At 30.4% G+C, this 27,590-nt stretch overlaps 2 protein-coding genes across 2 annotated transcripts; one reads left to right on the top strand and one right to left on the bottom strand.

Annotated features, from left to right (window-relative positions):
- Window positions 1–9,051: 9,051 nt before the first annotated feature.
- LOC123908344 (CBL-interacting serine/threonine-protein kinase 4-like) lies at window positions 9,052–10,932 on the bottom strand. The gene has a single exon (XM_045958975.1). The coding sequence runs from the start codon at window positions 10,774–10,776 to the stop codon at window positions 9,454–9,456; it is 1,323 nt and encodes a 440-aa protein (XP_045814931.1). The 5' UTR covers window positions 10,777–10,932; the 3' UTR covers window positions 9,052–9,453.
- A 15,018-nt stretch (window positions 10,933–25,950) lies between these two features.
- Window positions 25,951–27,508, top strand: LOC123903018 (putative F-box protein At3g16210). Its single transcript, XM_045952871.1, has one exon. It carries the CDS (start codon window positions 26,157–26,159, stop codon window positions 27,390–27,392), a length of 1,236 nt encoding a protein of 411 aa, XP_045808827.1. The 5' UTR covers window positions 25,951–26,156; the 3' UTR covers window positions 27,393–27,508.
- The last annotated feature ends 82 nt before the right edge of the window (window positions 27,509–27,590 follow it).

Here is a 27,590-nt window from a genome sequence, read left to right as displayed (position 1 = left end):
CATGTGAATCATGTGCCTAAAGTAGCAACTTTAAGTTGATTCTTCAATATCAATATTTTCATGTTTCTTTTATGGGTCATGTTAAAATATGTCTTTAGAATACATGTTAACATTTCCTTCTTTTTTATATATAGAATGAAGGTGTTTGTTTAAATGGAAGAATCTTGTATGTATCGTAGTTATTTCTTAGGAAGATATATGAAGTTGTAAGAATAGAAGAAAACAAGTTTGCCAATTTGTATTTTGTTCTTTCTAATTATGCTATGAAAGTGCATGTAATTGTTGAGGTCTATGTTGGTCATTTGTTTTTGTTTATATATCAATTGACTTGTTTATGCCAATTAATTTATTTTTAAAATAATCATTAAACATAATTATGGTTATTTTTTAACTAACCATACTCCAATAGACTCCCTATTGGAGGGATCAGGATGCACTAAATAAATCCCACGGTTATATGCGGTACATATAATAGAATATGAATCGCATTTGATATGAAAATTTTGTTAAAAGTAAATATGAGTTTTGACGAAATAATAAAGATTAAAGAGAATCCTAATCATAAAAGAAAAGAAACAAAAGGAAAAATTAAACAAAATTTGATTGCATTACAAACTTCAACGTCAGAAGCCAATAATTCTTGCAAATAAATATCACATGTATAAATTACACAAACTTAAAATCTTAGAATTCCAAGTTTCAACCCCCATTACATCACACAAACTCCTATTATTGACCAATCCCCTAGAAATTAAATTACTAAATTTGTCACATGTAGTATTATTCAAATCTTTCCCTTTCTTAAAATTTGATACATGTCTCTAAATAAAACATGTGAGCTAATGTTTTAGTAGCTCAATAATTTTTCATGCCAGACACTCGAAAATTTTTTCTTAATAATTTGACAATCACTTGAAAACCTTAAAAATCTACGAAACTTATTTGATTTGAAAGAGTCTAGCATCGAAAGTTATACACACTAAATAAAGGTATTGTGGGTTCAAACTAGCGCGTAAACATACCATTTTCCATTTCGATACAACTCGAGTTTAGCGCATGTGGTTGATACACAAAATGCGAGTGCATGTTATAAGTAATGGTTCCTAAGTTTGATTGCTACTAATAATTTTTATTTTTATTTTGTTAAATTGCAGTTTTGGTCGTTCACGTTTTCTAATTGTGCGATTTTGATCCCTCTAGTTTCAAAAGAGCGATTTTGATCCCCTAGTTTCGAAAGAGCGATTTTAGTCCTCACATTTGCCCCATTTTGCATTTCTTGGTCCATGTTGATTATTTTGACCAAAAAACTGTTGACATGGATTTTTTTTGACACATGTCTTAATTATATTGGACAATCTATAAAAAAAATTATATTTTTCCTTAAACAAAAAACCAAGGGAGGGTCACCTTAGTCTGTTGAAGCTAGCTGCCTGCATACAATGTTCCATGGCAGATGCAAGAGCTGTTCTCATTAAATTAGCAGATCGATTACATAATATGATGACGCTAGATGCATTGTCGGTTGCCAAGCAACAGAAGTTTGCAAATGAGACTTTGAAGATTTTTGGTCAAAATAGTTAACATGGACCAAAAAATGCAAAAGGGGGAAAATGTGGGGGACTAAAATCGCCCGTTTGAAATTAGGGGGACCAAAATTGCTCGTTTGAAACTAGGAGGACCAAAATTGCACAATTAAGAAATGTGGGGACCAAAACTGCAATTTAGCCTAATTTTTGTTATTCAAACAGCCTAACACTAGCTAGTATTAAACTTTTTGTTTTTCAACGGGCAAATATATTATTAATCAGGTCTCTGTACAAGACGAACAAAGATCGATAAAAAAAGAACTACATAACAGAGGCGTCGTATAAAGACGGAACACTGAAAATAAACATCAAAACATACACGTACCACCTACTCGAGATCTACTTTCAAATCCCAAATAAAAAAAAAATAAACCCCAAAATCAGAACCCTACATACTGAGCCCAAATTGACCTTCGAAAAAGTCTTAAACCAACCAACTCATTCAAGCTCGACCACCGCTTTACCCCCGCTCCACCAAAGCTAACACCAAAGCAAACCCTAAATCAAACGTGAGGTCAAAGACTAACTCCTAATCTCGAATCAAAAGCGATAGGCACACTAGACTTTACACACAAATTAGAAAGGCACTCCTCAGCTTCCAAGCAACCAGAAAAGACAGCAACCCGACCCAAAAAGTTGTGACTAGACACTAACTCCCGATCTCAAAACAAAAGTGATTGGCCTATCAGAATCCAAAACAGCTCCGTGAGACAAAAGACTGATGGGGCTATGGTAGAATTAGAACTTAGTAAGAAAAGTCTCAACTCGAAGACAACCTGCACTCCAAACACTCTCCAACAAAAGCAAACTGAAGACGCAACACGAGCTAATCAAAATCATCTGACGACGACAGAGACACCACCACGAAGTCGACAATGTCGAATTAGCCACAACCAAACACCGAAGAAACTTCTGTTCTACCTACAATAATTAATGCAATTAATTGGATTAATAAACTTGTCATTAAAACTTCTGTTCTACCTACAATTATTAATGCATTTAGTTGGATGAAAACAATTTTAAAATCATTTCAAGGCTAATAATTAGTCTTCATTAGGTTGCATTTTTTGGCTTCACACGGGAGCAAATGGAACAATCACAACGTGTTCAAACAAAATAAATTCTTGGGGCTTCTCATTTGCTAAACTAGAATGTTTCAATCAATCAATATGGAACAATCACAAGAAGTTACAAAGAAAAAACGTCTTGGGGATCAGTTAGAATGTAGCAATCAAAGATTGATCAATTGTTCATGATCAGTTTATTGTCATGCATGTGTGTGTTTACAAACATATATCACATGTCATACTTTGGTTGGTCCTCCCTATACATTACAATACATCATATGATATCAATGTGTATTTTTATTTGCTTGTGTATTTTTATTTTTTTTTGGTTTTCATTGGTAGCATTTATTTTGGTAGATTGCAACATGATAAGAAGCACCTGGTGATTGGATACGTAGCATTTTGATCAATTGTACCTATTGAAGAATTTCTATAGATTTCAAGTAGATTGTAAAATGTGAAATTGATATGTCACGTTATTTTCTTTTTTGAGGCATGATATGTCAATATCATTAAAAAAGGACCATATGAATTCAATATAAGGCTTAATATGTCCACAAAACAAAGCAGCACAAAAATTGTGTCCAAGGACAAGGAATTAATTTTGTGGTGTGAATCAAATCTTAAGTGCTACGTGTCTTTGAACAAAGAAGTACCCTCTTTTCTATTAATTGATGTATGATGTGATGTATGTACTCTCAATATTTTTGTTGTTACGCGCATACATCAAATTCAAATCACATTAAGAATTATCGATATTATAACATGTAATTTGATGCATCTATAATTTTTTTTTTAAAAGAATGGGCGAATAATATTCACTCATTCGGTTTGTTATGCGGTTCGACCAGTGACTCAGTGATTCGATCAATGAACTAATGAAACAGTATTCTTGTCGGTTCGATGACCGGTCCGATTTTAAAACACTGATGAATATGAATCAGATAATAGGGACATTGTAGTATATAAAAAATAAAATTTGAGTTCATAATTCTTTATTTATTTATTTTAAGAGATGAAATTATGATTTTTTTTTTATGCATACTATTTTTTTTTTTAATTATATTCACAGGATTTGAATATTGAATTTTTATTTTTTTTAACGCTTAGCTTTACTTATTCTACCAGTTAAACTACATATTTCATCCTATTATGAATAGGGAAAATAGTCATTTTGGTCCTCAATGTGTAACTCGCTGTCATATTGGTCCCCTCATTGAGGAAAAACTATTATATAGTCTCTGAATCTGCATTCCGTTAGTCAGTCTAGTCCCTGCTGTTAAGTTTAGCCGTTAACTCAACAAAAAAGCTGATGTGGCATTTTTTTGGGCATACATCAGCTCGCCGAGTTGGCACTAGGGACGGGGAAACAACCATTTTGGTCTTTGAATGTGCAACTCTCTGTCATTATGGTCCCTGACCCAAGAAAAAAAATACAAAATAGTCTTTGACACCACAATTCATTAGTCACTTTGGTCCCTAACTAATGTTAAAAATTATCGTTAACTTTATAAAAAAGTTTATGTGACATTTTTTAGTGACACGTGACACGCAGAGTTAACACATTTGTGTGATAGCTGGATGGATGATGTGGTCAGAGACTAAAATAACATTTTTTTTTTCTCTTCATTTATTTATCTTCTTCCTCCCATTCTTCTTCATCTTCTTCATACATTCAATAACCCAACAACAACTCATTTCGCTTCTTCTTCTTCTTCTTTCAAATTATGTTGTTATGCATACATTTTTCTTTAAAAATTTGGTTTAAAATTATGGGCTTTATTCGTAATTGTATAAAGAAAAATAAGAGGAAGAAGATAAAGAAATGAAGAGAAAATAAAAAGTAATGTCATTTTAGTTTCTGGTCACATCATTCATCCAGTTGTCACACAAATGTGTTAAATCTAAGAAGTGTCACGTGTTCCTAAAAAATGTCACTTCAGTTTTTTTATAAAGTTAGCAACAATTTTTAACGCAATGGACCAAAGTGACTAACGGATTGTAAAGTGAAAGACTATTTTGTATTTTTTTCTTGAGTCAGGGACCATAATGACAGCGAGTTGCACATTTAGGGACCAAAATGGTTGTTTCCTCGTCCCTCGTGCCAACTCAGCAAGCTGACGTACGTCCAAAAAAATGTCACCTCAGCTTTTTTGTTGAGTTAACGGCCAAACTTAACAGCATAGACCAAACTGACTAACGGAATGAAATTCAAGGACTATTCAATATTTTTTCTCTTGTGGGGAACCAAAATGACAGCGAATTGCACATTGAGGGACTAAAATTACTATTTCCCCTTATGAATAATACTAGACTATTTGACTAAAAAACTTATCGAAATTACAAATATATCCAAAAGTCTTTCCTATATTAGTCATTTTAAACTTTAGTTTTCAAATTTGTTTTAATTCACTTCGTATTTTTAATTTCCCAATTTAATCCACAAAATTATTCGTAAAAGACACTAAAAATATATATACTAATGTGAGAATCAGAAGAAAATAAAACTAATATACCTCATCTTATTCATGATCAAAGTTTTTCAATGTAATTATTTTATTAAAAGAGAAAATGAATCTTTTTTATAGGAAAGGGAAAGAACATATACTAAACAACCTAACTAACAAATAACTAACGGTCTAACACTAACTAAATAACAAAACAAAAACAAACAAAAAAACAGAAAATTAGAGTTTTTTTTTTTTACAAAGTTGTTAAAGAAGATCCAATCTTAGACTTCATGTATACCACTACTAGACCAAATTTAGCTAATAGCTTTGGTATTTTTTTTAATAAAATAATCTCTCTTTAATCAACCACCCAAAACAAGATTATTCAATAGTATTTTGCATCTCTAGTACCGACAAGTCTACAGCACATTGCTCAGAAATTGAACTTGAAAATGCTAGAGGAACGAATCTTTTAGGCTATAAATAATTGTATTTGATAGAATTAATGATATGATGATCCTGTCTAAAATTATGATTTTGCTAAGTCATTTGATTAATGAAATATAATTATGCATACTTTATGAATCCCGTGAAAGTTGGAAGGCATTGTCCTATGTAAAATGTGTATATGGATGATCCTGTCACTCCAAGAATATTCCAATAGCTCCTCTTGACTGATGGTATATTTTTTTTACATACAAACAAACAGCACATGCAATTTAGATTTTCTATATAGAAATTAGTTTAATTTAATTAATAATTTCAAAAGAATATAGGCGCGACAATTTTTGAAAATTAAACTATTTTTTATCAAAAAATTTTGTTTTAAATTACGTTTTCTATAATTATTACTATATTTTTTTTTTATAAGATATAATTATTACTATATTTAAATGATAATTTTTTTTTTTTTTGAAAACTTGGTATTTAAATGATAATATAACATGATCATATATATTTTAAATATATAGATTTTGTTTTTGTTTTAATACATGAAATTATATATATTCTCTATGATTTTTAAACATAATCTATATTAGCTTATTCTTTTTGTTGTATAAAAATAGGGAAATAGCACTGTCTTAGTAAAAGTAGTGTTCAAATTTTATTATCCGAGAGTAAATCGAATGTTTCTGAATTTAAAATCCGAGTTTTCTATCATTGATTTCTTTAATTCAAAAGACATTATCTATCTTTTGTGTTAAAACACCTCAACAAAATGCTAAGTACGTTGAAAGAAGACATCAATACATTTTGAAGATCGCTAGAGCCTTACTTTTTCAATCGGATTTACCAAAACAATTTTAGTCATATGAAGTTGTTCATGCAGTTTTCATTATCAAGAGTTTTTACTACTCCTATTATACAGAATAAATCTCCTTACTTTTCTTATTCATCACAAATCACTTGATCTAATTGAATTGAAAGTTTTTGTTTCATTAGTGTTTGCTTCAACTTTGCAAAGCCATATAGAACTAAGCTTGCTTCTCGAGTATGAAAACATCTTTCCATGTCACACTAATAATCTCACTAACCGATCATATTCATATTACATTAATATTCATGATGAGAATCCTACAATCACACCTCAGAAAACACCATTGAGTAAAACACTAACCAACAACCTTATGCTTGTATTGTAATGTCCAAGGTTGTCAGAAATCAGTTCTAATTTTTACGTCAATTAATTTAGTATAATTTACCTCAAATTAAAATAAATATATGTAATATATTTATTTATTTATTTAATTTTGAATATGATATGAGATTAATAATTTTATTTTTAATTGAGAAATTTAAGTATTATGAATATTAATTAAAGAAAATATGACAAAATGAATACATTATTAATTTTAAATAAAAATAAATTTTAAATATTAGATAATTTACACTTAATTGATTTTATATTATTCTCATTAATTAAATATGACTATAGTCTTGCATTTCAATAACAAATAACAAACAACTATATGTCTATCAATATATTTTGTAAAGGAATAATATCTCTCATTTTTTTTCACGTATTAAATATGACTTTTTTTTTATATAGTTAAATATGACTCTTTGAATCATACATATCATGTGAGATTGAATATTATATATGATTGAAATACAAAGCGATTGTATATTTTAACCCCTATTGTTTTATTTTATTTTACGAAATCCCTATTATATCATTTTTTTTTTACAATATTTTTTTTACATTATTTTTACGAAATCCCTATTATATTTAAATTAAATGTCCACAAATACATTTAGATGTACAGAATTCTTAGCTCAACTGGCAGAAATGTCAAAATTGCTAGGTTAGACGTCATTTCGTCTATCTACCAAAACAAACTTATTATATTTAAATTATTGCATAAAATTTTACAATATTATATTATTTTACAAAATATAATAATTACTTATTTGTTTTGTTTCTCACTTAGCTTCCTTTATTTTTTTTGTATTTTTTTTTTGCACACATGCATAAAAATATTTTGTTGAAAATACACGATTGCTAAAAATTATTATTTGTCTAAATCTTGATGTTCCCTCCGTTCCTCCGTCTCCTTTTATAAGCAAATATTCTCTTTTAGGATAATTGAATAATTGATATACTTGGTGTATAATATAGACCAAATAATCAATTATTCAACCATGAATTTTTGCTTATTAAAAAAAAAAGTGAGAGTATACTTTAACAAAAAATAATCACAAGCGTAAATAATTTTTACTTTTATAATTATTAACACAAACTATTATTAAAAAAAAATAAAGTGTCTCACTAGATACAATATTGTATTTATACTAATATGATAAAATTGAACTTTTGAATTGATTGAAAAAAAAAATAAGTTTTTGAATTGTTAGGTGAAAACATGCGAGTTTAAGTGATTTTATTGATTTAGTTAAATCGTGTAAACTAGTTTTGACTTTCAATTTTACTCAAAATAATTTTAATTCCGATTTAACACAAAAATAAAACCTAAAAACGAAGAATACATAGACACTTTATCGCTAGTGGCCAAGCTTAGAAAAGCCGGAGTCTTTCTTGCCTTAGCTTCCATCAATAGTTGTCATATTCAACAACTTGATGTAAATAATGTATTATTTACACGGAGCTTCCATCAAAAGGCTATAACAAGTGTTAGGCGGTTGTGATCAATGCATATAATTTTTTGCTTATCAAAAAAAAAAAATGCATATAATTTTTTTTTTATAATGAGCTGAGAATCAAACTCAGGACCTACGGCGTATTACTACTTGCAGAATTTTTAACTAGTTATAATTTTTATCGAGATAGCAGAAACCTTTTTGCCATTTTCTTTGTCTCTTTGAATCGGTAGAGAGACTCGTGTATTACTTTGTTAGAGCTTAATAAATTGAGTTTCCATAGATATGGTGTTGGTTCGATTTCTCTCTCTTTATTGGTATAGATCAATAGTTTTTATTTAATTCATCAAAAAAAAAAAGTAAACCACTTCGGTATTTTAGAGTCCATCTTAACAAAATGAATTTTCAAAATTCAAATTTATTCAATATAAAAAACTATTATTGAACACTCACTAAAAGTCTAAAACACCTAACACACATACAAGATTGTCAATTATTTATTTAATTTTAATGTTGATATTTTCATGTAAACATAGTATATTCTTTGCACAACGGCATAAATTAATCTTGAGTTGAATAAGACTACCAAACATTAAAATAAAAGACTACCAGAAACCACAAAATATTTCATTAAACTAAAAGAGACATCATCAATTCAACCAAACACTCTCGCATAACTTTTACATCAATTAGAGTAGTATATATGTATGAATTGACTTAGAAGTTAGAACATTAATACACCACAGAGCTCCATGTTAACTACTCAAAGCAAGAATGAAATACCAAAGTAGTGGGATCAAAGATCCATAGAAAATATGGCATAGTAGTAAAATACAGCAAAAGAAACAATAAGACAAAATCTACTAATAATTATTGATTTAACAAGATGGAATAACAGAAACACTAGCCACTTATGTCAAAAAAAAAAAAAAAAACACTAGCCACTATTCTTTGATTTCTTTCCATTTACAAAGTGAACACTATCCCTTACAAGAAACTACAAAACAACATAATAAAATTCACTCACTAACACCTAAAAAATCAAACAAAAAAGTGTGTATTAGAGACCACATGCACTTTTTTATCATCTTGTGTGTGAGTGAATAACAAAGATAACTGATTTTTCTTTGTAACCGAAAGCATCTTTCATGTCGCTTTGCACAATTGCAAAGACTAATGCCTAAAACTCAATTAACCTTAACACATGTTTTCTATACACACAAGTCAGAGATCGAACACATTTTTCTTTCTTCAAGAATCAACAACATTACATATTTTCATGTTGGATTCATGATTATGCCAAGAAAGAACTACATCTTGAAGCCCAATTTTCCAATCATCCCAATGAAGATCTTCAAATTCCAATCCACCACTTTCCAATTTAAGAGCAACCAATAACAAATCATTCACAATCTTAAAAACCTCAACAACCATAGTAACTTTCCCTTTCCCTAACCCAATTGTACCATTTTTCCCAATCTCAACCCTAAACCCTAATCTCACTCCAATTTCCTTCACTTTCTCTTCTACCACACCAACTTCTTCACTAGAAGTAAACCTCTTTTCACTCCTAATCGACGCGGTTTCGAATAAACCACTCAAATCTAAACCCGAAGACATCGATATTATATCAAAAGCATTCATCCCAAATTCAACTTTCTTACTATCACAACAGTATTTGTTATATAAATCAGATTCAAAAACTTTCTCTTCAGGTTCTTCTCTTAACGATTTCTTAAACCACGTGTTACCAATAACATTTTCTAACCTAATTCGGGTTTTCGGATTCGGGTCAAGTAATTGATAAATCAAGTATCGTGCTGGTTTCGAAATCCACTCCGGAAACTGATAATCCCGGCGAGTAATTCTCTTACACATCGCCGGAATATTTGAATCATCAAACGGAAGATGACCGGCGAGAAGAACGTAGAGAATTACGCCGCACGACCAGGCGTCAGCTTTAGATCCGTCGTAACCGATCCGACCGAGAATCTCCGGTGCAGTGTACGCCGGCGTACCGCAAGCTGTATGAAGGAGACCGTTTTTCAGCTGTTCCGGTAACGCCGAGAGACCAAAATCGGAAACCTTCAGATTACCGTCGGCGTCAAGGAGAAGATTCTGCGGTTTGAGATCACGGTGAGCGACGCCGTTTTTGTGGCAGAAACAGAGAGCAGAAACAAGTTGTTGAAAGTAGCGACGAGCTAATGACTCCGGGAACTTACCTCGTCGGGAAAGTTTGTAGAAAAGTTCACCGCCGCCGGCGAAATCAACGATAAGGTAGATCTTAGTTTTCGTGGCTAAAACTTCATGGATCTTAAGGATATTTTGATGATTTTGAAGCCGGCGCATAGCGTCGATTTCTCGAACAATTCGTGGCTCCATTGATGCATCAACCGTTTTGGATTTGTCGATGACTTTTACGGCGACGGTTGAACCGTCGATGAGTGAACGTGCTTGGTATACTTTAGCGAAGTTTCCGCGTCCGAGGAACTTCGTTAGTTGGTATTTACCAAGGATGATTCGTGACGGCGGTGATGGTAGTGGAGACGGTGGCGATTGTTGCCGCCGTTCCATTTCTTTTGGTGAATTTTTTAGAATAAGAAACTGAAAGAGAAGAAAGAGAGTGTGTGTTTGTGCTTGTTGTGTGTGTATTTAATTTATATAGATACAAATTACGTAATTCCTATTATGTCCTTTTTGTATTATTAGTTCTTGCTTTGTTTGTTTCCTCTGTTTGTTTTTCATTTATAGAGAATCACATTATTTCTATATTTTGATCTTAGAATCACATTATTTCTATTTCTCATTTTATTTTAGGGTTATTTTATCGGACATTTAATAAGAATGTTTTAAAGGTTTTTTATATCACTTCTCGATAATTTAAGAGTATTTATTTAACAATTAATGAGAATAAGTATGTATTTATGAAATAAAGATTGATTAAATGTTATCAATTGTTAGTTCGTTCTGTTAGTAGGGAGGATTACGGTTCGATTTCCCGTAACTATGATCAAAAGAGTCTTGAAATTATTTGACGTCAGAACTAACCTTCGAATTCGATTAATTGATTCAGTGAGCTGTATATTATTGACAAAAACAAAAAAGTTGATTAAAAGTTAATTATATGTAATCACACGCAAATCTATTTATATGTATAATTATTGATTATTGGATAAATACATTCAAATTATCAAAAAAAAATACGATATGATAGACTCCACCATGTTTTAATCTTCCATATATTACTCCCTCCGGTCCTTTTTATAAGAAACACTTTGGAATTTTTATTTGGTCCTTTTTATAAGAAACAATTTGACACAATTCCATTTGTACCCTTATTAAATACAATCAAATAATTCATTATAATGCTAGTGCATTAATTAGAGAGACCTATTTCCCATGCTAGTCAAAGGTTAGTTTTGGAATATAACATAAAATGTTAGAATCATTAATGAGAAAATTTACCTTCCTTGGTCTGTGTGATTTTGTCAAAGTGTTTCTTATAATAAGGACCGGAGGGAGTATTATCATATCAATATCAATAAGTAGGGTGAAATGGAAGAACGTAGACATGCCAGAATAGATCAGTCAATGCATTGGTATAATATAATATGCATATTCCATAAATTTTTATACTTTCCTAATATTTATATTTAATGCATTGACTGAACAATTTATATAATTCTTTTTTATTTCACATTTGACATAACTAATGTAACTAATTATTATATATTATTTAACTAAAAATTCTAAATACAAATGTCAAATGGAATGAAAATAGTAAAAAAAAAAACATTTGAATAACTCATTGTAAAAATAAAAATTTCCCAAAATAAATGTAAAATAAAAAAATAATTTAATATGAAAATTATAAGAGTTTATTTATTAATTACAAAATAGAAATGACATTTATTACCTGATATGCCCTCAAATAAACAAAGCATATTTGACTTAAAAAATAAATAAAAGTTTTTTGCATAGGAAAAAGAAAAAAGTTTTGAATAGTAGGTGAATAAAAATATAAAAATACGACAAATAATAAAAAAACATCCGCTCTAATTTTGTTCATAATATGTCGTTGTCTATTGTCGTTGGTATTCTTCGTATCTTGAGTTCCGGTCAGTTCAGAGTTTTGGACTCATTTATTTAGGTTCGTATCGTGTCCTAGAGCTATCCAAAGTATTGGCTAGAAATAGTCGTGATTGCTTGTTGTTCTTGGCATGGAGTTGTGGTATGTGGATCTGTTTCTATGTTGGCAGTCAGTTCATTCGCCATTTATTGATTTTGGATTGCCGGTGCCATTTAATATTTGTATCAATATTAATTTCAGACTGTTGCTATTATCCTCGTCATGCTCGAATTTGACGATGGACTGATTGACTCGAAAGAGTCGTTTACTTGTTACTATTGCAGAGAGTAGTTGGTTCTTGAATTGTACCGTGTTGACGGTCGGTCCATCACTCGTTGTTATACCTCTTATTAGTGTTAGCTTAATTAGACGATGTTTTAAAATGTCGCTAGGTTGACCTATACTTTGTGTGGTCTTATTGAGTTAGATTTTATGTCACCAATTTTTATTTATTTTATAATTTTTTGTTTTATTTTTTATAATATATTATTATGAGAATATGGTAGAGAATGTGAGTCTTTAGAGATGCCAACATAGTTGATATGTCTAAAGATTTTTTGTGATAGTTACTTTCTTAACTTATTTATAAAAAACAATAAGCTGGTGATATTTATATATTTAACTATTCTAATAATGTAGGTTTTTTTTTCAAGTAGCATAGTGGCTAGAAAATCCACCTTAAATGTGAATAAGTGAAGTGTTCGGGATTCGAACCTCGACTTCTGCACATATAGTGCGATGTTCTTAGCAACTGAGCTAAGCTCACGGGGACCTAATAATGTTGGTTTAACTACCCCAAATAAATTTATTTGTGAAAATTAGTAAAAATATGAAAGACAATAAATATTTATTTGATAAATAAATTTATTCGGTTTTTTTGATACTTTCACTCTTTATAATAAATACACATAAAAGTTTGTCAAAACAAAATTAGAAAAATATATTTTATTTTTTTCTTTGTATTTAACCTTTATAGTCATCATATTTCAACTCATCTTCATTTTTTTCACCAACGTTGCTCACAAAATGCTCAAGTCAGGCTATAGGTCATTACCAGGTCATTCATAAGCACACCATAGGACACCCCATAGCCGCCTCATAAATATGTTACTAATAATTTTACTATAAGCAAATTTCATTAGCTCTCTCTAATTAATCTATTAATTAATCAAGCCGTGTCCTCTACGAATGTTGAGTTGTGAATTTTTTTTGTTGTAGGCATGCATGATGATGATGAGTTTTCAAAAAACGTGTTACTATCTGGAATTAGAATATGCAAAGCATAAGGTTAGCTGGCTTAATATATATATTTGACGTACCCTCTAAATGATCACTAAATACATCAGCAAAAAATGAAACCAACCAACCAACCAACCCAACCTTTTGAAATATTGCTCTACAAGTTGCACTATATTAAAGTAGTGGCTATCAATGAAACTAAAACAAGTAGCACTAAGCAAGTTTTACTTTTAGTATTAATTTCTAGGAAAACATTCACGGTCACGGATTCACCGTGAATTTATGTTTGTGTTTGCGTGGAGAAATTAATTTGCATCTTTGAGGTATCTAAATAATATCATTTTTTTGTTTGTTTTGATAGTTCAACATTTAATAATTAAGGTGGTCAAACTCACGAATATTGAAATTTATAAGGTCCATATTCGGGAGTGCCCACGGTCATGTGCTATATCTTGTAGCTTTACAACAACCATTACATTACATTAATTTGTACGTCTTTTTCACAATTATGCTTTAGTCTGTACTATTGATTAATATGTCTTCAATAATAAGTGATCTAATTGGAAAAATAAGTTTGTGTATGATGCAAGATTTGTCTCACTTGGACATATTAAACTAAAAATCCACAACTATTTAATCTTTGGGGAAAACTTATTGGTTGAAGATGTTAATTATTTGTATGTAAGTTGTGAGTTTCTTCCCCGGAGGGATATTCTTAATTGGTTAAGTGTGTTTTGCACTCTTCTTAATAATGTTCGATTTATCTCACGCTTGTCAATTTTGTGGAGCTCACTCTTTTTGTATAGATATTTGAGTTTGTTTTTGTATATATTTGGTTGGTCTATCATTTGGATAATTTGGAATGAGAAAAACAATCAATTTTGTGGGGCTCACTTTTCAATTTTGGATCCTCTTCCTAACGACTTAATGACTGGTAATGTTCTCAACGACGAACAAATCTCAACATTGATGGGTGTCGTTGCCCGTTTGTAATGACCCCTTCCACTAATTCATAACGATCTCCTTGATGCCCAATTCAATAGGACCTTCTCTTCAACCACAAACCCTCTTTGGGTCGTAACGCCTCAATATTGACAAGTAACGTCCTCAACAACCATTAGATCCCAATTGATAGTGTCATTTGTAACGACCATCAGTCCACAATGGCTCATCCTTGATGCCTATATAGCTAGGAAGGAACACAATTCTAATTTTGAAAAACCTCGACTTTTGGTCTTTTACTGACTTGACTGTCAAATTGTTTGTATATCTATATCACCCCACCTCCATATTACGTTGTTTTCGGACATTAATTACTCTCGATCACACATATAAATAAAGATTAATCTTTTAAAATAACTGATAATTATGTTTTACCCTTGTTTGCACCAACCCAATAACTTTATTTAAAAGGATTGTATACCAACCTAATTATAAGTAGGTTTTTTCCTCGTATAGGACCAATTAATATGATCAATATATACTCAATCAATACTAATTAACGTTTTATAACATGGTACGTACGTATACGTATATTAAGTTAATTAAGGACATAACAAAGCATGCATCAAATTAATCGTATATTATGAATGGTGGATACGTTTTGGGGTCGACGATTGGTAGGTAATAATAGCAAAGAGAGTCCCACCACCATACATGAAGAATAATCCCAAGTGTGAGAATGTCTGTGTGTTTGTATTATTTGTGTCGTATTCTAACTACTTGTGTACGTACCAACGAACACAGTTAGAACATAACACAAGCAAATTATATATGCTATGGTTTTTCATATTTATCACGGTCACAAAAATGCCACGTGAAGAAAATGTAGTTGACTTTCTTTCTAGAACTCACTATGAATCATGGTCGATAAAAATAAATGGAGAAATTTCTCAAATGAATTATATGAAATAATTAAAGGTCAGTATCAAACCCTTACATCATATATACCACGCATGCAAACATACATGGTTTTCCTATTTATTTTCTTTTTATATTTTTTTACTCTTATTTATTTTTATATATAAATAATTCATGACAAATACCTTGATTGTTTTTTGGCTTAGTTTTTTCTTATTGGACCAGCGCAAAACTTAGGTTTTAGTAATTTTGTTTAATTTAAACATTTATGCATGCATGGCTGGCATATGCTAGGTAACGAGTAGTCATTTCATCAATTTGATTCTTCAAAGATTATGATGTTGCTTTAATAATAATAATAATAATAATAATAATAATAATAATAATAATAATAATAATAATTTAATATATATTAATCTTAATATATATATACCAAATCTCAACCGTTGACATCAGGTGTCAAACTTTAATTTGACATCAAATCTCAACCGTATATTTTTATTAATCAAAGGCTAATAAATTAGCTCACGCTAATACTATTTACTTTTGATGACATCGAATCTATCTCTTAATATAATTCAATTTGAAAGCTTTTATACAAAAAAAAAACAATTTGAAAACGTTATCGAGTCTTGATTCTATAAATTTTGTTATGCTCCATCATCGCATGCACTTGTTGGTTAATTCTCCATAGGCCCATATGGATTGCAAAATACGCAGACAAACATATATAAAATAAATTCATGAAATCGATTTCAATTAGGGGAAGGTAGTGAAACTAGGGTATTTGGATGAGTTTGTTTCGATTGGTAATTTTGTGGTAATTAGTTTTTAAATTGAGATTTTAGAATGAAAAAAAAAAACATGATTGCAAAATCAGCCTCAATGAAATTAAATGGTATGGCTATCTGGATACGAACGGGAAGGTGACTGTGTAGTTGAGAATTGGAGATTGTGATTCCATAGTTGGTTTTTTAAACTTTGTTGGTCGACGCCAAAACTCAGTAGAAAAAAGAAAACGAGCTAGTGTGACGATTAGGTGTAGTTGAGGGATAAAAGAACACACAAGTTAATATAACAAATAATTGTGGACCCTTGGATTATATGAAATAGATGGTTAAGATTTGACGTTAAACTTTAATTATTTTTAAAATTTGAATATATAAAGCATTAAACGTAAGTCAACCGGATTCGAGAATGGAGCTTTGCTTGCAACCGCATTCACTCGATCTACGACTACGACTAAAAGATTTGGATCTTTAACAACTGTTCATAAGTTTGGTCTATAACTTTTATATATATAGAGAAAACTCGAGAGAAGATAATTTATTTGTATACTTGATGTGTGGATCCTCAACAGCTGGAATGTCTATTATCATCTCCGTTAGGGAAATATTAAATTTTGGATGAATTAACCGTTGATATTTTAGACATAATAATAATAATAATAATAAATAACTTTGCATCTTATCTTCCCAGCTTTATATATAGTGATCAAGTCAGAGAGACATTTGAATATATACATGGATTTCGACTATTAAAAAAATACTAATATGAGATTGAAGAAGATCAAAGGTGAGTGTGTAATTTGAAGAATCGAGTGAGATGAATGTTTTTGGGTGGTTTGAAAATCGTTGGGTTTGAGTGAGATGAACAAAGAGAAGAGAATTGGAACAAAGAAAACTGTGAGTAGGAGGATCCGGTCAATGGAAACTATAAGTTTTTTTTTCCTAAAAAATTTATATATGTTTTTTTTATTATTTAGCAACCAAGGGTCAAAGGTTCGACACTTACCGACTACATATTTTAATTAATTCATTTTCCTTACTATTGCACTCATGTAAAACCCGTTATTATAGAGTTTCGCGTATTTGGATTTAATAACGCTTTTCTCAAAAGTGCTATTGGAACACCCTTGGGTTCAAGGCTTTAAAAGCGCTTCTACGAAAAACGCTATAAAAAGGCTGCGTGTTTAAGTTTTAATAGCGTTTTTTCAAAAAACGTTATTAAATAGGCGCTATTATAGCTCATTTTTGTATAGTAGTGAGTCGATTCCTCACGAATAGACGTACATGATGACAAGTGACAATCTGAATTTTATGTCTAATAATTTTTTTTGACAAAGATTAGTCACAATACAACCTTGGTAGTAGATACTTTATATGTATCAAATATGATTATAAAAAAAGTAAATATAAGATTTTTTTAATTTTGTGTAGGCATGTGTAGCATGTCTTATACAATTTTTTTCCTTCTTTGATAACGTGTCTTATGCACTTATTGTTTCTCAAAAGAGTAAATGAGAAAATAAAGCTTGTTTGCCATTATCTACCAAAAAAAAGGCTTGTTTGCCATTTAGCAAGGAAACAGTTGTCCACTAAAATATCAAAATTAAACTAAAGAAGTGATGTGTATTTTTTATCATAATCGAGAAATAAAAAATAAAATTAAGAGATAAATTGAATAAAATTTAACAACAAAAAAATTATTCTTCACATTCAAATTTTTCTTAATGGTATTTTAATCTCGTTTAATTAATTAAGGGGCTCATGTTTGATTTTGAACCTGTAATCATGATTAGATATGTTATTTTCCATTTTGCTCAATGATTTTCACTTAGTGGTATAATAGCTGCAAGTGGGACCAGATAAGTCCACTAAACTAGCAGCCTTTTAATCAGTCAATGTGTATAAAGTAAGCCTTGATATCATATTATGATGCTATTTTGATAAGAAAAAAAATTCCCACCAATGAGCCAAAAGCCATTTTTGATTAAGACTTGCCGGTTCTTTCCTTGCCGTGAGTGTTCATTTATATTAACAGTAATTGATATTGATATGTCCTACCACGTATCTTTGAAAGAATAGTGTTTTTTTTATATGCAAATTTTAACATATTATATAGCATAGTTATATGTATATTTATTATATTAAAAGTTCATAAGAAAAGAAAGTAAAGTAAAAAAACAAATGTGACCGACAAAGTTTTAAGAAATATTAACTCAAATATTTAAGATTAATTCATAATAACATACCGAAGACATATGCAATTTGCCGTTTTATACTATTAATATGGATATTGTGAGTTTATTCGCAGATTTATCCTTTTTGTTTTTAGCGACTTTGAATTTATGTTGCATTGCATTGATGTACTCTATCAATTTGAATGAATAAATATCGTTTATTTTAAGTCAAAAAACATACCGAAAATGACTCTTTGTTTGAACCTCAAATATTAATTTGATTGTTTGTTGTTTTTGTTCTATGGTTTTATGGTGCTTGTGGTTTTAGAAACGGATTTCTGTGAAAACTCTATCCTATGATGTAATCTATCCGAGTTTTCTCTGGTTGCCAAGTAATCAGATCACAAATGTAGACCTTTTATCTCATATTAGTGATTTTCGATGTTCTTATCCGAGACGATTACTTTGGTGGATTGCAGTTTGCTGCTATATGTGTGGATTATATTTGATTGTCCGCAGGGACGGACTTGGGCAGGGGCAAGCAGGGGCTTGTGCCCCTCCCTCCCTCCCTCTTGTTCATTGTCTTACAATACTAATAATATATGTGTAGTCATATTGAATAAAAAGATTATACTCCCTCCTTTCTTAGTCATATTTAAGGTCAGTAGCAATGATTAAGGAAATAAAAATGAAATACACTGCTTTTAAAATTATACTATCAATTTTTTGTAGGAAATTTTTTGTCAGACTTTTTGTAGGAAATTTTTTGTCAGACTTTACTTAATCATCTTACTACTGAATTCAGACTTTACTTATTTAACATTTAATATTATATTTTTCGGCCCCTGTCTCATCAATTTCTGGATCCATTTTGTCCGTGTTTTCTCTTTATCCATAAGGGTTTGGCTTGGGAAGGATGTCTATCAATGAGAGATTTTTCTCTTTATCCAGAAGGGTGTGCTCTATGTTGTGAGAGGTAGCTGTGCTTGATCAGCCTACGGTTTTGTTTAAGTGGATTTCAGTTTGGTGATTGGAAGATATTTTTACTAATTAATTTATACTATAACTATTTACCAATTAATATATATATACATGTTATACGTAAGCATAAAAGAAAACTCACGGGTAGAAAACGTTTAGGATCGTTCCTTAAAAAAAAAATACTACAGTACATAATTAATCAATAATTAACTAAGTGATCATGACATTTTTTCCCCTCTTCACCAAGAACGTAAAATGACACTTATTGCGGGACAAATATATCTATATATATAATTCCTAGATAGTTCTCCTACTATCCATCTTAACCCTAATCCACATCACTCATTTACATCCAATTAAATCACACAATAATGCCACATCACTTCCTTATATTATATCATTTTCATCTCTATTTTTTTTGTTTCCACATCACTTCCTTATATATTTTTTCAATATAATCATTATTATATCATTCTCATCTCTATTTTTTTTTTATATTATATCAGTCTCATAATAAATAATAAAGAATTATGCTTCTCCAATTATCCAAAAATTGATGTCACAAGATGTTACAATTTTCTACATTATTATTGAATTATACCTCTCCAATTATCCAAAAATTGATGTTGTGATGTTACATTTTTCTACATTATTATAACATTTCTTAGTGACAATGAAGATGAACATGGTTGGATTAATCTCTTTCAATATTTATCCCATTTAAATGTCAACCGTTTTCATAGAAACAACAAAGAGTTTATAATTTAGTCACACAAAAAAAATACGAAGATATACATTATTGACTTAATTACATTATAATTTTAGAGAAGAGTGAAGGTTATGCAAAAGTTAGGTTATGAGATTGAAATATATAATAACCATTATCATTATTATATTTTATTCAATTTTAGTGTGTCGCCTATACGTTGCATTATTGCATTGGCTGGCACACCCCACCAAAAAAATAAATATATTTCATTCAATTTTGATGATCCGTACTCATTCTCTATATATACATATAGGTATATATATTGGTTGGAGAAAGTGATAAGTACATCACTTTTATATTATTATTATTATTATTATTATTATTATTATTATTATTATTATTATTATTATAATTTTCATTTTATAATACTTATTGTTACAATTTATACAAATAATTTTTTAACATTATAATATAAAATACCACATAACACCTGTGCATCGCACGGGTGTAGGACTAGTATACACATAAACAATAATAGTTCAGTTTAATGCCGACCTATAGATTGTCCTAAACTAATTATCGCCAACTTTGATTTAATTACAACAAACTCAAAGCTTAACTTGTTATAATACAAATTAAAGCTTAAATAAATCATAGAATCATTAGAAATATAATGTAGTAATATTTGAAAATGTATCTAAATTTATGATGATTAAATGATGATATATTTCGGTCTTTCATATCAATACGTACTCAATGAGAGAATTTTTAATTAGTTATTCTCTCTGACTCCTCATGATAATAAGATATCAATACATACAACAACTAACTATAATGTGTAGTATGGAGACCGTAACTTATTTAATTATAAAATCCAAATTATAGTTTCTCTCTTCTTCTTTCTCTCGGTGCCGGAAGCCGGGTCTCGAACCGAGTTCCTCTAGATTGAGGATTAACTCCTCAACCAAGTGACTTCTCGAAATAGGCGATAAATGAATAGCGAAATATTCTTTAACAAGTCTATTAAGGTTTATAATGGTTGTCAAGGCTTTATATATATGATCACTTAGGGGGGCGCCGGGTGTGGCATGTTAATAGACCACTCAATTACAATGGCCAAACTTTAGCATGCGCGATCTTGATCGACAATTATCTAATCCTAACTGTTATCGAAAATTTAGTACGAAAAATTATTGATTTATTTTGGAAATGTTTGGTGCAAAGATTGAACAAAGAAATTTGAATAAAAAGTTTTTAGATTCAATCTTTTTCAGTTAACTTTTCTACAACTAGTTATTTTTATTCATTTCTTACATCAGCAATTAGAAATCTTCATACACCATTCATAACACTAGTGTACAATTAAAAGATTCACGAGGTAAATCTAACTCTCCGACGAGTTAGGACACGAGTAAAAGCTATCAATACGATTTCAATTGATAAATATAGTTTCGCTCGCAATAAGGTTACTTAAAGGAAAAAAAAATTGTTAAGAACTATAAGCCAATTCTACTACAAACTTTTAAATTTGACAACATAAACATGTTTTGCGGCTTCTATAGTTCTCAACAACAAGAATATAATTTTAATAAAAAAAAAAACATAATTAGTTTTCTATCGTTGGTATTATGTCTTTATTTCTCATTGATAAAAAAAAAAAAAAACTCTTATCAATCGTTAGTTGGTTCAGTGATGATTGCGTTGAACTTGAAAGGGAGAAACACGATTCGATCCCCCGCAACTGCGATCGGGAGGGGGCTGAAACCACTTGATGTCAGAACTAACCCCGAACCAGATTAAACCAGTGGTAAAAGCAAAAAAAACTCCTAGTTCTATTAAAAAAAAACACGTGTCCTTTCCTCAACCACGAAAAATCCTACACATGCCATTTTTGACTAAATGATTACATATTTTTAATTCAGGAAAAATAATTTATAACAATATAACTTAGTCAAAAAATAAAATAACAATATAAAACGGTTCATAATTTCTGTTTCCCTCCCTACTAGTGACAAATTAGCCAGGTCAAATTAAATATATGAATCAATTTTAGTATTATATTACTAATAATTAATAATTAACTAATGTTGTTTGTTTCATCCTTAAAATAAAAAATTAATGTTGTTTCAACAAGGTTTAATGTCGCTTTCCTATAAAAAAAATGTTTAGTGTCTCTTGTCATTGGAAGTAGCAGTTATTTATAGGCCACATTTCAACATCAATGTAAAAATATCTGAAATAAAGGAAGTGGTATTTGCACTGAGTTAGATTAAAAAAATAATAAACGAAAGACAAATGAGATTTCATTATTGAGAGGTGAAGTGGAACCTGTCATGTTGCTTGGAATGATTTAATTTAAAGTCTTAGTAAAGTTAACCCAATATGAAGATACTTTCAAAACCATCAAGAATTGAGTATTAGATTATGTGTTGTCCATGTCATTACTTTAATCTCCTAGCTAGCTTAATTATGAACTAGAAGACGAGAGTTAATGGAGTAATTTTATGCAAACAAGGCACACCAAATTAATAGCTAAAAAAAAGAAGGGTCATGTGACCTTTTGATTGAGATTGAGCCGCATAAGATAAGAACTATTTATTGGTGATTATTGACTCTTAATGTGTGTTTGATCGGTAAAAGATAAATATTTGATAGAATAATGCATAATAAAATAGAAACAAAATATTCTACCAAAAAAAAAAAAAAATAGAAACAAAATAAAGTTTTAAGATATTCAACTATTTAATATCTTATTCGATGTTAGTGGGTAAATTATTTTTTGGTATTCTTTTTTATATAATGGAAGCACTAAGTTTCAAAAAAAGATTACAAAGCAACTAGTTTCCATACAGTGCATCCGGTTAGAGTTGAATTTATCTCATTTTAATTGTTTTTTATTTATTAACTTAAATAAGTGGAAATTACTCACTAAGTGCACATATTGTGGTAATTTCTCATTAAACCTAAAATGATTTTTATTCTTTTCCTCAAATATAGTAACCGTCCATTAAGATAGTAGAGCAGTTAATAATATTTCACGTTAAATTATTTCTGTGATGGACACCTTTGAGTTATTTAGAGGTTGGAAACCGAATTTGTGTCATATATGTATTTGGGGATGCCCGTCTAAAGTAAGAGAGTTTACAATCCACAAGAAACTAGACCCTAGGATTATAAGTGAGTATTTCATTGGATATGCCGGAAAATGTAAAGGGTATGAGCAGGCCCGGTTTTGGGCCAAGGCAACCAGGCCCCCAGCCCAGGGCCATCAAAATATTGGGGCCTCAAATTATTTTTTTCAAGTCCATCATCGTAACTATTGGTTAAGTATGTGTTTCGGTGAAAAGTTTCCATGAAATGTTAAGTGGTCTAGTGGTCCGTGCATGACTTCTATGTTTCAGTGTTGAGGGTGATGAGTTCGAATCCCACCTCTGCTATTTTTTTTATTTTATTTTAAGTGATCAATTCATAATAAATATAGTTAATTTTAATTTAATATTATTTATAGTTCATATTGAATATGACAAAAATTGTTTCCTTTTATAAAATAATGAGTTTTTTATAAACAGAATTACTCTATATCTTACAAATAGTTTTACTATTTTTTTTTTATAAAAAAAAAAACTATATTTTGATTTCTTTGAAAATAAATAATTCATTTTTAAAATTAAGTTGCAATTTTTATTAAAATCACCATAAGTTTTTTTACAAGATTAAAAACACTATCATTTTTTTAAGGTGTATTTTGTTATTATTGATTAGAATATGACACTTTTTATATTATTGATGTTGTTTTCATTATTTTTTTAAAAATTGCTCTCTTTTAAAAATTGTATTTTTTAAAATAAAAAACATATTAATTTTACTAAATTTATTTTATCTTTAAAGGGCTTCTTTATCCAATTTATCTGGAACTCCAAATATATTGAGACGGCCATATGCTATTTTCAATTTAAATAGATAATGTTCTTTTTAAAAAAATTATTAGGGGTCCTTTTAATTATTTGCCCTGGACCTCCAAAATGTCGGAACCGGCCCTGGGTATGAGTTCTATTGTCCATCTCAGAGCACTAGAATTGTGGAATCAAGAAATACAATATTTCTTGAAAATGACTTGATTAGTGGAAGCAATCAATTCCAGGACATATGTTCTGATAAAAGTAATATTGATGTTGAACCTTTTACTTCAAGTGATCAATTGATTGTCATTCATAGTACCCTTCAAGTTCAAATGGGTATTAGACAGCCAATTATTGGAGTTCCATAAGCAACGGATAATAATAGTAAATGAAGATGTTCAAGAATTTTCTGAAATTATTGAACAAAATGTTGAACCAACATTATGAAAGATTACTAGAGAAAGAAAGTCAACTATAGCTTATGATTATGTGGTATATTTACAAGAATCAGACTATAATATTGGTGCTGAAAATGATCCTGAAACTTTCTCGCATGGATGTGAAAACTGCATTCTGAATGGAGATCTAGAAGAAAAAAGTTTACATGAAATAGCCTGAAGGATTTTCTTCATGTGATTCATTAAGCTCTGGAATGTTGCAGGAGCATTTGTCAGTCTAAAAGGTATGAGCAACCACTCATAATGGCCATGATGAGTTGTAAAAGTTGTCTTGTACATGTCCTCTAGTTGAACCAATATCTGATGGTAGCCTAACCTGAGATCCAACTTAGAAAAATATTTAGCTACAAACAATTCATCTAATAATTCATCAACTGTTGGAATTGGGAAGCTATCTTTGATTGTTAAAGCATTAAGAGTTCTATAACTAGTGCAAAATCTTCAAGTTCCATTTTTTTCTTCACCAAAATGATTGGTGATGAGAATGGACTAATGATGGGTTGAATGATCCCTTGCTACAACATTTCTTGAACCATGTTCTCAATCTAGGTTTTCTGACTGTGAGTGTACCTGCAAGGTTTGACCTTAACAGGATTTGAGCCTTTCAATAATGGTATAGTGTGATTATGTGCTCTAACAGGAGGTAGAGTTGATGGAGCTTGAAAACTATCTCTCGAAGTTTGTAACAATACCACCACTTTAGGATTATTGTTATTGGACAACTATTTGAAAAATATCTCCGAGCTTATGAGATTTCACCCATTGAATGTTGAAATACTCTGCAATTGCATCAGTAGTGTGAAGTCTCTTAAAATGATGGAATTGAGCTGAAGCAGGTTTAGTAGTAGTCTCTGTTGTCAATGTCACAAACTTTCCATTTAAGAAAAAATTGAGTGTCAATGCTACATAATCAGCAACATATGGCCCTAATGTTGCTAACCATGATGCTCTCAATATAACATCAGCTCCGGCTATCAATAGTAAAAAAACTGGCACTTCCAATTTGTGTCCTTCCACCTCAATTGGCAATTTTTTAACACTCCCTCAGCAGTCATTATCTCACCAACACTTTAAAGATTGGTGCTAGTTCAACGAGTAATTTGAGAAATTTTGCCATTCTTGGCTGCAAAAAATTACCAAAACTACCTCCATCAATGAGGACTTGCACCTCAATATGTTCAATTGAACCAAAGAATCTCAAGACACCCATGTTACTAGTCCCTTTCACGACATTCAAGAAAAGATGATGGTCAAGATGACTAACTCACTTGCCACCCCTTGGACCTACTTTGCTAGCGGGAATCAAATTTGAGACCTCGTTTTTTACCACTTTGGAATTAAATTCTTGTCTTTGTGGAGAAAAAAAAAGAGAGAAAGTAAAATGACAAGATAAATGAGAAAATGGAGAATCTAAATTATTAATATTACTTCTTATTTAAGTTTTCAAGTGATTAAAAAAATCTATAAATATTGAAAAAAAAAATCTATAATAAAAATAGAGGTGTGTTAACTTTCTTTTCCATTTATTCTTATTGGACAATAACGATAGAGAGAAAAAGAAAGTTGTCAAATGTTATTAAAAAATTATTTTACAAATATCTTTTCTCGTAAAAAATACATGAACTTGCATTCTCTGTTCACATTCAAAGATTACTACAGGCAGGATAGTAATCTCAAATAGTTGCAACTGCATTTGATTTGCTCGTTCGTTCTGTCAATGGTGATGGCGAAATCTTTGACAATTGCAAAAGTAAGTAACCACATACCTGAAGATCTTGCATTCTCTGTTCTTTATAAACTTCCATTGAAATCTTTGAAGCGATTTGGATGTGTAAGCAAAACATGGTCTCTCTTATTTCAAAACCCTAATTTCTTGAGCAAGTTCCGCAATAATTTCATATCTATTCCTCACTCTTACTACAATGATACATCACTCCTCCTAAATCAGGTTATGTATAATCATAATAATAGTCAAGTTTATTCCTCTATGCATTCACTTTTTGGTGAGAAATATGAGAATAGACTCAAATTAGAGTTTCCAAATCCATTTCAACAGGAGGATCCTTTCTTTAATATTTTGTGTTGTGGTAGTATTACTGGAATTCTATGTCTTTCCCAACATGACAAAGTTATATTGTGGAATCAAACTACCGATGAATTCAAAGTCATTCCTCCAAGCTCTGCTGAATCATCTGTACCACCTCATTGGGACGCTTTTACGTTTGTCTACGGATTTGGTTATGACCATGTAAGTGATGACTATAAGATTATTAGGGATGTATCTTTTTATGAAATAACTGATCAAAATCGTCTTCCTTCCGATGTGCAATGGGAAGATGTGTGGTCGACGAGCCAAACATACTATGAACCCTTGTGGGAGATTTATAGCCTTCGATGTAACTCTTGGAGGAAAATTGATGTCGACATTCCTAGAGATTGGGAAGTCTCTGCAGAGAATGGATTGTTCATGGACGGAATATGTCATTGGTTCTCTAGTTGTAAAAACAATGGTGAAGATGAACATTTCTTAGTGTCATTTGACTTGACCAATGAGGTGTCTTTTGCAACACTCATACCCTTAGACTTAGACATAGATGTCAATGAAAAATGTAATTTAGTTGAGCGACAATTGATCATGTTAAATGGGTCAATTGCTTCGATCTCATGGTATTTACATACATCTATTTTTCACATATCAGTTTTGGGCGAACTTGGTGTGAAGGAATCATGGACTAAACTCTTTGTTTTTGGACCTTTGCCTTACATTGAGTATCCTATTGGTGCTGGGAAGAATGGTCACATATTCTTCAGTAAAAAAGATGGAGGACCACCAGTCTACTTTGATTTAATTACCCAAATGATTGAGGAACTTGGTGGTGTCAAAGGAGCGCATTATTCTCAAGTAATAATTTATAAGGAAAACCTTCTTTCGATTGGAGGAATAAATCACTAGTTGGTTTTCTTTTGTCAACTAAGAGAGATTTTTTATTAGGTTTATTAGGATAATTTCATCTTGTATAATAAAAAGGGGTTTTTCAATCACCCATATCATAATAGTGATTATGAGGATATTGCTGCTGTATCAATTTTATATTGAAAAGTCTATTCTCTTTCTGTTTGAAAACAGATGTGGTTTTTATTTCAAATATTG

Source organism: Trifolium pratense, linkage group LG1 (assembly GCF_020283565.1).
Source record: "Trifolium pratense cultivar HEN17-A07 linkage group LG1, ARS_RC_1.1, whole genome shotgun sequence".
Lineage (NCBI taxonomy): Eukaryota > Viridiplantae > Streptophyta > Magnoliopsida > Fabales > Fabaceae > Trifolium > Trifolium pratense.
The sequence above is the reverse complement of the archived record's forward strand: the minus strand, read 5'-3'. Positions and strand labels throughout refer to the sequence as shown.

What these genes read in the sequence shown, in the direction of transcription:
- LOC123908344 (XM_045958975.1), bottom strand. Translation starts at nt 10,776, where the DNA reads ATGGAACGGCGGCAACAATCGCCACCGTCTCCACTACCATCACCGCCG.
- LOC123903018 (XM_045952871.1), top strand. Translation starts at nt 26,157, where the DNA reads ATGGTGATGGCGAAATCTTTGACAATTGCAAAAGTAAGTAACCACATA.